This window comes from Helianthus annuus, chromosome 6, assembly GCF_002127325.2.
Source record: "Helianthus annuus cultivar XRQ/B chromosome 6, HanXRQr2.0-SUNRISE, whole genome shotgun sequence".
In the NCBI taxonomy this organism is placed as follows: Eukaryota; Viridiplantae; Streptophyta; class Magnoliopsida; order Asterales; family Asteraceae; genus Helianthus; species Helianthus annuus.
This window is the reverse complement of record NC_035438.2, coordinates 124043295-124057465: the sequence shown is the minus strand read 5'-3', so window position 1 is coordinate 124057465 and position 14171 is coordinate 124043295. Positions and strand designations below refer to the sequence as shown.

General features: G+C 38.6%; 1 protein-coding gene across 1 annotated transcript; it reads left to right on the top strand.

Moving 5' to 3' along the window:
• The first annotated feature begins 12793 nt into the window (after window positions 1-12793).
• On the top strand, window positions 12794-13855 carry LOC110945015 (proteoglycan 4-like). The gene has a single exon (XM_022186654.1). It carries the CDS (start codon window positions 12794-12796, stop codon window positions 13853-13855), a length of 1062 nt encoding a protein of 353 aa, XP_022042346.1.
• The last annotated feature ends 316 nt before the right edge of the window (window positions 13856-14171 follow it).

Here is a 14171-nt window from a genome sequence, read left to right as displayed (position 1 = left end):
CAGTTATTGGGGTTGGAGTCAATTTTTTTATAGTTTCCTTTTAATGAGGTGTTTTAACAGTAATGTGTTTTAACATATATTGAGGTTGAAGTCAATGTTTTTTATACTTTCATTGAGGGGTGTGTTTTAATTTGCATTATTTTTGTTTTTTCCCATGGTTATCAGTTTTTTAGCATGCAGGTTTTGGTATACAGTTTAATTTGTAAAGCTATTAAAATGTGTTTTAACTTTGTTTAAAGTATAGAGACTTGATGAAATAGATAGCCTGGTTTCCAGATCACAGTATTTTCATAATGTATATAGGCTGTGTTTTAAGATGTCATACATTAATACAAACTGTATGTCTTAAGTAGATCCAAACAAAGTAACATTATCAACATAAATTCACATTGTTAAAGAGGTTTAAACTGTTATAGTTGACATTTTTATCGACATGAAACACAAAAAAAAAAAAAAAGATAACTGAACACACTGAACATATTCTAATATATAAATTCCAAAATATAACACCACCAACAAAATGTTAAAACTGTTTTTGTAAAACATTCCATATTACTTCAACAAACCACCGCCAACGAAGTGTTTTATGAAAACATCCCATTTTAAGTTACTTATCCAATCTTTCATTGATTGCGTCGAAGGCTTTTGCTTCTAGCCTCTTTTTTTCATCGGCAGACAACTTTTTATATTTAGCAACGTCAGCTTCAACAAAACCTCTGTACTCGTTTGCTTCACTTAGGAGCATCTTCATAATGTACTTATGCCTGAGATCATCAATTTCTTTGCACTGATTGTATGTAATCTCACCCGCATCAGTGCACTCGTTTGAGAATCTGCATTCCCAACTTTTTTCGGCTACGCCCTTGTATGTTTCCATATGGCGCATCAGGAAAACGCCACAATCGATTACATTATTTTTTGTACGCCATGGCATCTCCAATCGTACCGGCTCAACTTTACCGATCACCCCGCCCGCCGGATGCCCAATTTTTTACAAGTACACTGATAAAGCATCACACTGCATGATAAACAATTTAATCATATTGTGTTTTAAACTAAATTCATGTAAATGCACAGGTTGTGGCATAGGTTTGTTTACGTATACCAGTTATTAACAAAGGGAATAATTTAAAATTATTGTGCAGTGTGTTTTAAGTTTATAATACTGTTATTTCCGAATGGCACATTGTTGGTGCACGAATGTCTAAAGCCTACGTCTTAGTCTTAGTCATGCTTGTATAGGGTTTAGGGGTCAAATATGTCAGGTATGTGTAGTGCAGGGTTCTGAAATGTAAATTTATGGTTTAATGTTGTGATTCCGCTCGAAATGACAGCATGTCATTTCAAGCGGAATTCGAAGTAGTATATATAGTTGTGTCTGTTTCTCATTTGGTACCGATTTGTCAAGTTGTAAGCCGAACTGCTGCCAAATTTTTCAGTGATCAATTAATGAGAAACAGTGTTTAAAGTGATATTCTGTCTATTTCTACTCCATTCTCTTTGATTCAAACTGTTTGTGTGATTCCGCCGCATAAACACTGGTATTTTGACTCTGGTATTCAAACTGTTCGTCAATATCAATCCTACAATTGGTATCAGAGCCAGTTATGAGCTAAAATACCTGAATCAAAGCTTTTTTACTACACTTTTTGAATTTCTAGACATTGCCACGGGCAAAATGGACAGAGTTTTTGACATATTGTGTAAAAATGACATTTAACAAACCCTTGAAAGTATCAGCTTAAAATTCGGCTTAAAAGTGGTAAAAATGGCATAAAACCTGATTCCGCTTGAACAAAGATTCTTGTGATTCCGCTTGAATTTCGAGCGAAATCAAGTTTTTCTGTGTATAAAATTGTGTTTCCGATTGAACGGTTGGAGCGAAATCAGTGATTTCGCTTGTATATCTGATTCCGCTTGAATTACCTTGTGATTCTGCTCCAAAGTGTTGCACTGATTTCGCTTGAGAAGTTAAGCTGTGATTTCGCTTGAAACTTAAACTCTGATTTCGCTTGAAGAGTTATAAGTTTTGATTTCGCTTGAGAATTAAAATTCAGATTTCGCTTGAAAATATTTTTAGCATTAAAAATCATGGTTTGAGGGTTAAAGTCCATTTCGTACGTGATATCTCGTTGGAAGTTCAGTTTGTGTAGAACGTGTTTTCAGTAAAAGTCACCTGTTTTTCAAAAGTTAAAAAGTTTTCAGTAATTGTCACCTAAAATGGAAAATTAAGATTTCTATAACTTCTTCGCGGGCAGTGGTATGACAGCAGGACAGAGTCCGGCAAGTATTGTCCAGAACGCCAACTTGGAAAACGAATTGGGAACAATGCAAAAGCCTCCCAAGCTGATGTACATAGATGAATATGCAGGATGGTCAGGCAGATTTAAAAACTGGGTTCAGGCTAACCATTTCGAATGCTGGATGAAGATAGAAGTAAAGTACGTTCCACCGGTTGATGGGAGAGGTATGGTAAAGCTTATTGGAAGTCTGATAGAGACAGAACAGAATGATTTCAAAGCCGAGAAAAAGATGATTAGTATCCTTCAGCAGGCTATTAAAGAGGATATTTTAGTGTTGTTGCAACATGAGGACAATGCTCAATCTATGTGGAATACATTGAAAGTGAAGTTTCAAGGTAGTGTGTCCATGATCAAGAGCAAGAAGGCTTTGATCAAGAAGGAGTTTGATATTTTTACCGGCATGAAGGGTGAAACTACAAAGCAACTGATCGAAAGATATTGCCATTTAGTACTTGAGATGAAGAGATTAGACATTGAAAAGACCAATGAAGATTTGATTGATAAGTTGTCTGATGCATTACCATATGACGAGTGGGGCACCTATCTGATGATGTTGAAAAACAATTCAGATTTTGGAAATCTGAATCTTAGTGGGTTCATAGAAAAGATTGAAGCTCATGAGTTGGAGTTGCTAAAAATTAAAAAGATGAACTCAGCGAATGTTCAACAAGATGTATGTTTGTACTATAGAGGCAGTACTCCAGTTACAACAAACCAGAGCCCAAAGATACAAACTGGTTTTAGTGCTGATACAACATCAAGTGCTTCATCAAGTACTCCACAAACAAACAAGCCTTCGCCATTTGTCAGCTACGACCCAAACGTCAAAGCTACTGAACAGACGTCCCCTCAAAGTTCATCCAGTTCAAACAATCAGGCGTATGTTTCTGGGATCCAATGCAACATCGCAGTTACTATTAAAAATGGAATGAGTTCACTGAATCAGCTGCGAAACAGCATATTGCATTGTTGGCTTCTGTGTTAGAATCGTATGAATCTCTGGTAGCGGGTAAGATCGGGAATCCGGACATGACCAAAGAGGATTACGATCAGATCGACCCGGAGGAGCTTGAGTTGATAGACATTAAATGGGGCATGGCTAGTCTTGTGAGGAGGGCACAGCGTTTTATGGAGATCACAGGCAGAAACAGTCTTTCTGGACCTGATCAGAAGCTAGGTTTCGACAAGTCTAAAGTTACCTGCTTCAAGTGCAAACAGAGATGCCACTTCAAAAGGGAATGTCCGAACAAAGAAGTGAATAATCATCAGAATCCGTTCACGAATGATTATTACAGACTGGCAATCTATCACCGACCAAATCAGCAACCTGTAGTTCAAAGGCCACAAATCGAGAACAAACCTGAGAAAGCTCTCATTGTGAACCAGGATGACGAGAAAGTAGCTGAGGGATTCAGTTGGGATAAATACGTCCCTGGGAGTGATGGATAGGCTATGATGGTTGAGATAATTGAAGAGCCTGAGAGTGTTGTTGAGCCTAAAATGGTTGTTGACGATGTCACTGTGGATAGTGTGACTGATATTGAGGAGTTAGTTGCAGAAGTTTACTACTACCAATCTGAGTAGGAGGTATTAGCAAATTTTTTGAGATCTATCATGCCTCCTAAAATTTTTGAATCTTTTGCACGTTTCTTTGAAGAACCGACAACTGGATTGTATCCACGATATGAGGAGAAGAAAGAGTCTGTCGAGGAGATGATCGATGTGACAAAGGAAATGACTGAAGACACTTTGAAAGAAATTGCTGACAAGGCTCTCATGGTGAAACTGAAAGAGGTAGACACAGAACTTGTGAAAACCGAGTCCGTCGGTACCGAGTCAGTTCAATAGGAGTCGGGAATTGAGGGAGTCAAATCTGAGAAAGTGTCTGAGTCAGAGTCCAAAGATGTCGATAAACAGGAAGTGAAAACTGCTCATGAAGCAGAGGTTGTTGAGAAAGTAATTTCAAAGTCTGAAACCCCATGCCAACAGTGTTTACAACCGTGCATGGAGTGTCTTGAAAAAGATACTAAGTTTCAGGAATTGAAACAACATGCTGACATGTTAAAATTTGATCTAGGACAAGTCAAAGAGGCATATGATACACTAGCCAGATCAGTTAAAATGATTAAAAAAGAAAGTGTCGAAAATGATAAAGCTACGAAACTAGCAAAAGTAACACTTTTTGATAAACAAGTGGAAGTTAATTTTCATCTTGACACAATCGCATCATTAATGAAAGAGTTGGAATTAACTAAAATTGAAAATGAGAGAATAGATAAAAAATTGATGAGTTATGTTGCATCGTCATATGTCCTTGAGCAAATTGTTCCACAACAGCCAAGTGCAACACCGGTCTTTAATAGCGTTCCACCCCCAATGTGGAATCATTATACTCAAAAGTATCCAGATGGGGTGGATGCTGCATTGAACCTCAAGCTGAGGACTATTGAGGAAGAATTGCCAGAGAGCATTGATGTTGCATTTTCTGCATCCGACACAGACAACGAGTCACAGATCATCAAGACTGTTGTCGACCAGGTGTTAGATGAAGGGAGTGATAACTCTGAGGTTGATGTGATGAAATCTCATTCTGAGAAGTCTGTTACTGATTCTGAAGATGAGGGTAACTTTTTAGATCGGTTCATACCAAAATCAGACAGAGTGCGAATGATGATCCGATCATGGTGGTTTACACTATGATTGGAACTGACAAGCTTTACTCTGATTTCGAGTATCCGCTTCAGAATGCAAAGATTGAAAATGTTGAGAAAGTTTTCAAACTGGTTGAAATTGACATTGCTGAAGTTAACAAAAAATATTTCTTTTCGAAACCGAAAAAGTCATTTGTTATGTCACATTCTAACAACTCGGGCAAAAAAGAGTGGGAAGGGAATGTTAAGAACAAGAAAATTGGTAACAACTTTAAAAACAAAGGAATTGGTTTTGAGAAAAAGATGGCTAAGAAGGTTGTTAAGCCAAAGAATAAAATGAATAATGTCTTTGTTGTTGGACCAAGTGTGGATGATGAGAAGGAATACATTTTTAGTCAGAAAGCCGTTGACGATTTCAATGCGGCTAAGAAACTCAAAGAAGAGACATTCAAGTCAACTTTTGTCGAATATGACAAAAGAGTTTGCTATCGCTGCAATGAAGTCGGGCACGTGGCAAAACAATGCAAGAAAGTTTTCGAAAAACCTGTCGCTGTAAAACCTGTTGTTCAAAAACCTCAACCTAAGTCACCAGTTGACAAAAAGGGTAAAAAACCAAAGGTTTCACCAATCCGCATCTTGAAAAGGGGTGAATTGTTGAAGTCCGAGGATAAGCCGAAATCGATCTTCGAGGTTGGCGAATCTTCAAAGTCCAACAAGACTTCAAAGATTTATCCGAAAACAAAAATTTTTGAAAACCAATCATGGGTTGTGAAACAAAACCATCGGTCGAGGAGAAAAAGATGGAAAAGATTTTGAAAAATGAAACAAAGGTTTTGAAAGATGATGTAGTTGTGTTTGAGTCTGAACTTGAAAAGTTTCTTGCAAAGTTTCCCCCAATCAAAAATGAAGTAAACCAAAAAATAAAACTGATGTTCCGAATGTCACGTTTAACTTTCAAAAGATTGATATACCTTGTGATTTAGTGTTTGGAAGTGTGTCACAAGTTAAGAAGTCATGGAAATCATTGTTTGAATAACTTGCTATGATATTTGCAGGGGCTGCCCAAGTCAATCATTTCAAAATGGATCATGGACAGTGGAGCCTCTAGACATATGACGGGGATGCTTGCACTACTTTATGACGTAAAATCAATCAACGGAGGCTACGTGGGTTTTGCAGGAAATCAGGGTGGCAGGATTGTAGGCCAAGGAACCCTGAAAAATGGGGTCATTTCGTTTGAGGAAGTGAACGATATCATAGAGTTGGAAAACAATTTGCTTAGTATCTCTCAAATCCGTGATAAATCGTTTACTATGCATTTCACGAAAAACGAATGTTTGGTTTTAAAACCTGGGTTTAAAATCCCTGATGATATGGCGTTGTTGCGCATTCCACGAGAGAACGACTTGTATATTCTAGATATGAGCGTCGCAACGCCAGCAAATCATCAAAAACAATGTTTTGTGTCGAAAACGAAAGCAACAGAAAAGGAGTCTATTATGTGGCATCGAAAGATGGACCACATTCATGTTAGAAAAATGAATTTTCTGGTGCATAATGATTTAGTCGAAGGTGTAAATTTTCATTTGTCTGATGATTGTATAGCTTGTAAGAAGGGAAAGCAGACTCGGAAGTCACACCCACAGAAGTTACTAAATTCGATCAGAGTACCGCTTGAGAGACTCCACATGGATCTCTTCGGGCAGGTCAATGTGAAGAGCATCAGTGGTGATTTGTACTACTTGGTAGTCACTGATGACTATACAAGGTTTTCATGGGTTGTGTGTGTGGAAAGAAAGGATCAGACGTTTAAGTCGCTGATGATTCTATTCAAAAAGATGGAGACACTGTATAAGCTGCCTATCCGAAGAATACGTAGTGACAATGGAACGGAATTCAAGAATAACAAGATGCTCAAGTTTTGCAATGAAAAGGGAATTCTTCATGAATTCAGTGCGCCATACACACCACAACAGAACGACATTGCTGAAAGAAAGAATCGGAACCTCATAGAAACTGCTCGAACGATGTTAGCCGATTCCAAGTTACCGATCTTGTTTTGGAGCGAAGCAGTGACTGCAGCTTGTTACACTTTGAACTGCGTACTCGCTATCAAGAAGTACAAGAAAACAAGTTTTGAGTTGCTACACCGTTACAAGCCAAATCTAGAATTTCTTGAGCCTTTTGGGTCTCCATGTACTTTTATTGATGAAAATGGTAAATTTGGTGCTAAGTCAAATGATGGTTTCTTTGTAGGTTACGCGAGCCCGTTGAAGAGGGTGTTCGTACCTTGCCTGGGAAAAGTAATACAAGTTCTGCATGTGGATTGTCAGAAGCACACTGCTTCACCACAACTTCCCGGACAAAGATTCCTGTTCGATTATGACAAACTATGGGAGTCGTTTCATCTTCCGACCGAGCCAACTATTGAAGAGCTTATTCTGCTATACAAACAGCAACAATCAAGTTCACAAGATCAAGTGCCAAGGCCATTGGTAGTTTCACAACCTGAAGAGGATACAAGCATTCCTACAGGTGGCACAAACGATCACGAAGCCGGTCCAAGTGGAATAGCTCACGAACCACTAGAGGAACCAGCTCCAACGTTTGACAACTCTGACGACTCAGAAGAGGAAACCGCTCCTACTTTTGATGAGGAACAAAACGTTACTACGACGGAAGCTGAGTATCACACCGGTGATCTTGACATAACGAGCTTGCAATCGGAAGTTGATGTTCCTGACACCGTCATGCCTTGAACCTTGTCTTATCATCCTTCAGAGCAAATCATCGATGACCTACAAAGTGGTGTTAAAACAAGAGATCAAATCAATGAGCTCTTACATATTTTTATTCTTCTGTTGCACATTTACAGGAAGAATTCTCACTGAAATGTTATATTTCGCAGATCGAACCCAGAACATATAAAGAGGCGTTAACTGAAGATAGCTGGGTGAATGCGATGCAGGAGGAGCTGCAACAATTTGAGAAATTGGGAGTGTGGAGACTAGTTGACCTCCCTGAAAATCAAAAGTTGATCAAAACGAAGTGGGTTTTCAAGTGCAAGAGAGATGATAGAGGAGTCGTGGTTCGGAACAAAGCACGATTAGTGGTACAAGGCTTTAGTCAGCAAGAAGGCATCGACTATGATGAAGTTTACGCGCCTGTTGCGAGACTTGAGGCTATTCGGATCTTCCTGGCATTTGCGTCATGGAAAGACTTCAAAGTGTACCAGCTGGATGTTAAATCTGCCTTCTTATACGGAAAGATTAAAGAAGAGGTGTATGTGGGACAACCACCGGGGTTCACTGATCCACTACACAAGAACAAGGTCTATCTGCTGGATAAGGTGCTCTACGGACTACACCAGGCCCCGAGAGCCTGGTACGAGACGCTTTCCCAACATCTGCTGGCCAACAGGTTCACTAGAGGGACAGTCGATAGCACATTGTTCACAAAGGAAGTTGTAGGACATCTCCTAATTGTGCAGATCTACGTTGATGACATCATCTTTGGTTTGACCAACGACTAGCTGTGTAAAGAGTTTGAGAAGCTCATGAAGAAGAAATTCGAAATGAGTTCGATGGGGGAGATGAAGTTCTTCCTCGGGCTGCAGGTGGAGCAGATGCCCGACGGAATCTTCATTCACCAAACAAAATATGTGAAGGACGTGCTTGAAAAGTTTGATATGGCTCAATGCAGTCCAGCAGAAACCCCCCTGGCACAGAACCATGGTGTTTGTCTTGACGAGAGTGGTGTTAAGGTGGAGGAGACATTGTACCAGTCAATCATTGGATCCTTAATGTATCTCACTGCTTCCAGACCGGACATCATGTACCCGACTTGTCTTTGCGCCAGATATCAGTCGAGCCCGAAGCAGTCACACCTGACGATTGTCAAAAAGAATATTACGATATTTGAAAGGCTGCCCAAGCATCGGCTTGTGGTATCCTCGCTCGGGTGACTTCTCTCTAACAGGTTTCGCTGATTCTGACTTTGGAAGCTGCAAGCAGAATGCTAAGTCCACCACTGCTGGGTGTAGTTCTTCGGAACTCGACTTATTACCTGGCAGTGCAAGAAACAAACCTCTGTGGCGCTTTCTACTTGTGAGGCTGAATATGTTTCAACCTCCAGCTGCTGTTTTCAGATCCTTTGGACCCAGCAGCAATTGCGCGACTTTGGTTTGCAATTCTTGGATACACCGATATTCGTGGACAATGAAGCAGCCATAAATATAACTAAAAACCCGGTGCAACATTCTAAAACAAAACATATAGAGATCCGTCATCACTTCATCCGTGATTGTCACGAGAAGAAGTTGATACGAATCGAACATATACACACCGATGATTAGAAGGCTGATTTCTATACAAAACCGTTTGATAAAAAGAGATTTTATTATCTTTTAAAATTGAATGGGATGAAAAATCTGCGTTCTGGGAGGGTTGAAGAATGTGAAGCCGAGGAGGGCGGCGATCAGATGTGAACTGCGTCGTGTTGTCAACTTTGTTTGTACAGTTTATTTTCTGCTTTTCAATAAAAACAAAAACACAAAAATATATTTTTCTTTTTAGGGGGAGAAAGTCGCAGAAAAATACAAAAACATGACAAAATTGAAAAATCCAAAAACAATAGAAAGTTGAAAAATCCAAAAACAATTGAAAATCTAAAAAAGAGCTTGTGTATAATAGGGGAAATGATAGTACATCAGCTAGACGGACACAATACGCTAAAGAAATGTAACGTTTAATTTGCAATAAGCAGTCTCGCTGATAATGTGCCGATAGGTTTTTACAAAATTAGTAGATTTATTTGGGATATAAACATAAAAATTACTTGCTTTTACGTGGGGAACTCCTCCAGGATATATGGGTAACCCCCGAATCTCGTTTGAAAGATCCCTCTTTCTGAGATACTAGGTCTTTATGCTTAGTGGTATCTGGGGTATTATCCCGGGACTTCTGCTGAATAGAAATTCTGACCTAGTCCCCGTATAATACTTTACGCAATGATTTACTTGTAAAGCCTTCCCTCAGCATAAAAATGATGACCACATTGCAAAATGTTAATCATGTGCTATTGTAAAAAAGATTCTCTAAAGGGATCACACCAAAGTCGAGTCGTCATCTCTCTGCTGAACGGAAGTTCTGACCTGAGCTCTCACGGCCTCGCAATTCACCCCATTACAGATATCATCTAGGTATACTCACCTGTAAGACTGAATATTGGGATCCGGATACGGGAGTATATACTAAGGTGGGAAACATGTAAAAGTTTAAGTCTTAAAACATTAAATCCGTATCCCGAACAGATTGAAAGTTGTGTGAAAATTTAAGAGGATCAGTATATCGACAATCTAGGCGAACTGTTTAAAGCTGAGTATGAAATTAAGCTTAACGGTGCTAGTGTCTTGTCGGCAACTGATATGATCCCCTAACACGTTCACAAAAAGATTGTGTGTACATATTTCTGCTTATTTGTTTCTAAAAACCAAAAAGATTTTATTTTCATCTTATTTTCAACAACAGACGTTGGGGATCAGATGATCAAAGTCTTTTGAAAAACATGTCTGATTCATGAAGTTTGGGTAAGTAGGAGATTCTGGAAAATGATTGGTTCATGTCTGAAAGATTGAAAAAGTGTTTGAAAGTTGTAAAGTTCGAAAGTTCATTAATTTGAACTGATTTCAGTATCGGAAAGACAACATACTTCATAATCTGATCAACTAAGGTCATTAATTTGGACTTGGTGGGCTGAACAGTTGACCAAGGTCATTAACTTGGACTTGGTTAACTGGGTGTGTCGGTAAACAATCAGAAAATGTTAAAAAAATTAAAATTTTGAAAGATGTTTTTTAATTCCGCTTGAAAATACATCAAAAATGAGATTCCGCTTGAGCTGCATTTATCTGATTCCGCTTGTATGGTTTCGAGGGTCATTTCAAGCGAAATCAGCTTGACTATAAATAGCCTTCTGATTCCGCTTGAAGGTCATTTTTCTGATTTCGTTTTAAGTGTGTTTCTCTCCCGGCGATTCAAGCGATACCCCCGAATCTTCATTTTCTAGACGAATTGCTGCCCGATTTCTGTTAGATCTTGTGTTATTAGTTGGCAATCTCATCTAGTAACATGGGAAAGGTAGAATTTCAAGCCAATTTGACCCAAATCATGCTTATTCTTAACTGTCGGCGATGGTTATGAACATAACTTAGAGTTAGGGTTAAAATCTGATAAAACTGAACAATAGAACTTGTATATGTTGTCGGATTGTCATGTAGATCATGTATTGAGTGTTGATTGTAACAGATCTAGGGTTTATTGTTGTATGACGATAACCTGATGTTACAGACTTAGATCTAGGGTAAATTTGTAGTTAAAAATGAGATTTAAACACAACCCCTTGTTCGGAATCCACTGATTAACAAACAAACTTGTTCAATTTCATCATCAGTTAGGATTTTAAAGTTTTATTATGATTCCGCTTGAAATTGAGTGTGATAGTTGATTCCGCTTCTGAGTGTAATATCTGATTCCGCTTCAAAGTTCAACCTTATGATTTCGCTTCAATGTATTGTAGTTTCTAAAAGTGATTTCGCTTCAAACCTCAACATGTGATTCCGCTCCAGTAGACTTGATGATTTCGCTCCAAACTACCCTGAGTGATTTCGCTTGAAATGCTTTGTCATTTCATGTGATTTCGCTTGAAGGTGTTTGATGATGAAATTTTTCTAAGTATTGATTCATTTTGTGCTGTATTGTGTTGTAGGCTTCGAAAGTGATCTTTGATCCATTGCACAACAGCTGTTGTGACTTCGATGTGGATAAAAATACGGAGCTGTCAAAATTCAGCAGCATTCTGGAGTTTATGAGAAGGGTACCAATTCAGAAAGTTCTTACGGATCAACACTTGGTGTACAAGTCACATGTGAAACGTTTCTAGAAGCATGCAACTTACGATGACAAGAACAAAGTGATCTATTCAGTTGTGAAGCAACATAATGAGAAGAAATCAATTGTTGTTACAAAAGCACTGATTCGTGAAGTGTTGAATTTCCCAGATGATGCAGATTCACCAACAAAGTTCCCTGAAAGAATGGTCAAGGGATGTATGTTAAGGATGGGATATGATGGTGCACTAAACGCTGCAAATTACTTGAAGTCGAAGTTTCAAAAGCCTTACAAGTTTATCGTTCATTCAATATTTTAGGCGTTAAGTCATTGCAAAGGAGGTTATGACGCCATGCGAGATTATCAAATGAATATGGTTACAGCGTTGGTTTTGAACAAGAAGTACAATTTCTCGCACGTCGTTTTTCATTACATGGCAGAAAATATTACAACAAAGAGTAGAACTTGGATTTATCCAAGATTTGTGCAGATGTTGATTGATCATGCTTATTCTGATATTGAAAGAGATGTAGAACATGATTTACTGGTTTTATCTTATATGAGCAAAGATTCACTAAAGCAGCTAGCAAGATATCATCCGAACCATCCTGAACCGAAGAAAGTTGCTGAATTTTTCGGATTCATCAAGGATGCAAACTATGTTGATCCTGATCCAGTTAATCACCAAAAGTGAAGGAATGAAGAGGAGATGAAAGAAGCTGCTTATGCCGATGAGTTAGAGGCACTTGAAGGGTTTAAGGCAACTCGCAATGATTGGTTTGTGAAAGAACTAAGGAAGAGAAGCAAGAAGGCTACCCCTAAAGCACAGAAGGGTGAAGGGTCATCATCACAGCCTAAGAAAAGACAAAAGAAAGTTGCAAAGACATTACTGATTGATGAGCCTGTGGTAGAATAACCGGTTGTAAATGTTTAAGAACATCAGGATTCTGATATGGAGGATGTGTTGAAAAACATTGTTTACGAATTAGATTTAGATGAAGTTGCTGTTGATGCTAACAAAGAGAAAGTTGTTGAAGATATAGAACGTGATGATGTGAACAAGAGTACTACAAGTTCTTCGAGTTCTTCGGAAGATGAAGTTGATGAAATAGAACGTTTAAGAAGAATTCAAGAGGAGACTGCAAAAGAGAAACAGTTGAAAAAGAGGAAGAGACAGGAGAAGGATGATGCTGCATACATTCCATCTCCTGAGCATGTATCTGAATCTCAATCGCCTTCAGGTGCAAAGAAGAAAGTTGGTGCGAGGAAGAGGATTGTTTCGCCGAAGATAAAGAAAGTTACTCCAAAGATCACAAAGCCAAAGATTGTTCTGAAGAAGAAATCATCCAAAGAACCAAGTAAACCATCAACACCACCACCTGAACCTACACCACATCAAACACCTCCAAGACAACCAACACCTCAAAGACAACCTTCACCACCAAAACAACCAACACCACCTAGACAACCATCACCGTTACATCTCTCACCACCACATCAAACACCACCTCATGAACAACCTTTTCTTACATCCCAAGAAATCTTTAAAACACCACCACCTACTCAAATTCAAATTCAATTAACTCCTGGTTCTTCTAGCCACAAGATGTTTCCATCCATTCTAGAAAATCTTGAGGATATTGGAGATTTCGGATTTGCGAATGATGAACAGGTGAAAAAGATAGAGAAGAAAATGGATGATGTTTTAAATGAAAACAAAAGATTAGCAGCTGAAAGCAAGAAAGTGGCTGATCGTGAAAAGATTCTCAAAATGCGTGTAAAGAAGTTAGAATGTGAAAACAAATCTTTATTGAAGAAGATAGATACCGATCAGACCGAGATTGATATCTTGAAGGTAAGGGTGGCAGAGTTAGAGGAGGAAAAGACACGCCGAGATGAACAGAACAAATATTTTGAGTTAAAGAACAAAGAACTGGAAGCTGCAAAGGCGTTGAAAGAGCACGAATTCTATATGATGAAGAAAGTGATAGAAAGTATGCTCGGAAGTCAATAGAACGAAGATTTGAAGAAATTCAAGTTGAAGAAGTTAGGGCTAAGCGCAAAGCTGAGATTGCAGCTCTAATGAAAGACAAAGGCAAGAATGCTGAAGGCAGTGTTGTAGTAGTTGAAAGATCGATTGTTCCATCTTTAGTTGTTGAAAATCCTGTTCCTATATCCTCCGTATCAGCAATCTTTGAAGAAAATGTATCACTGGAAGATCTTGCTGGTAATGACGATGAAGAAGATGATGAGGAGGATGACGATGAAGAGGGTGATGAAGAAGAGGATGATGATGATGAAAAATTGTTTTCTGCGAGTAGTCATGGTTC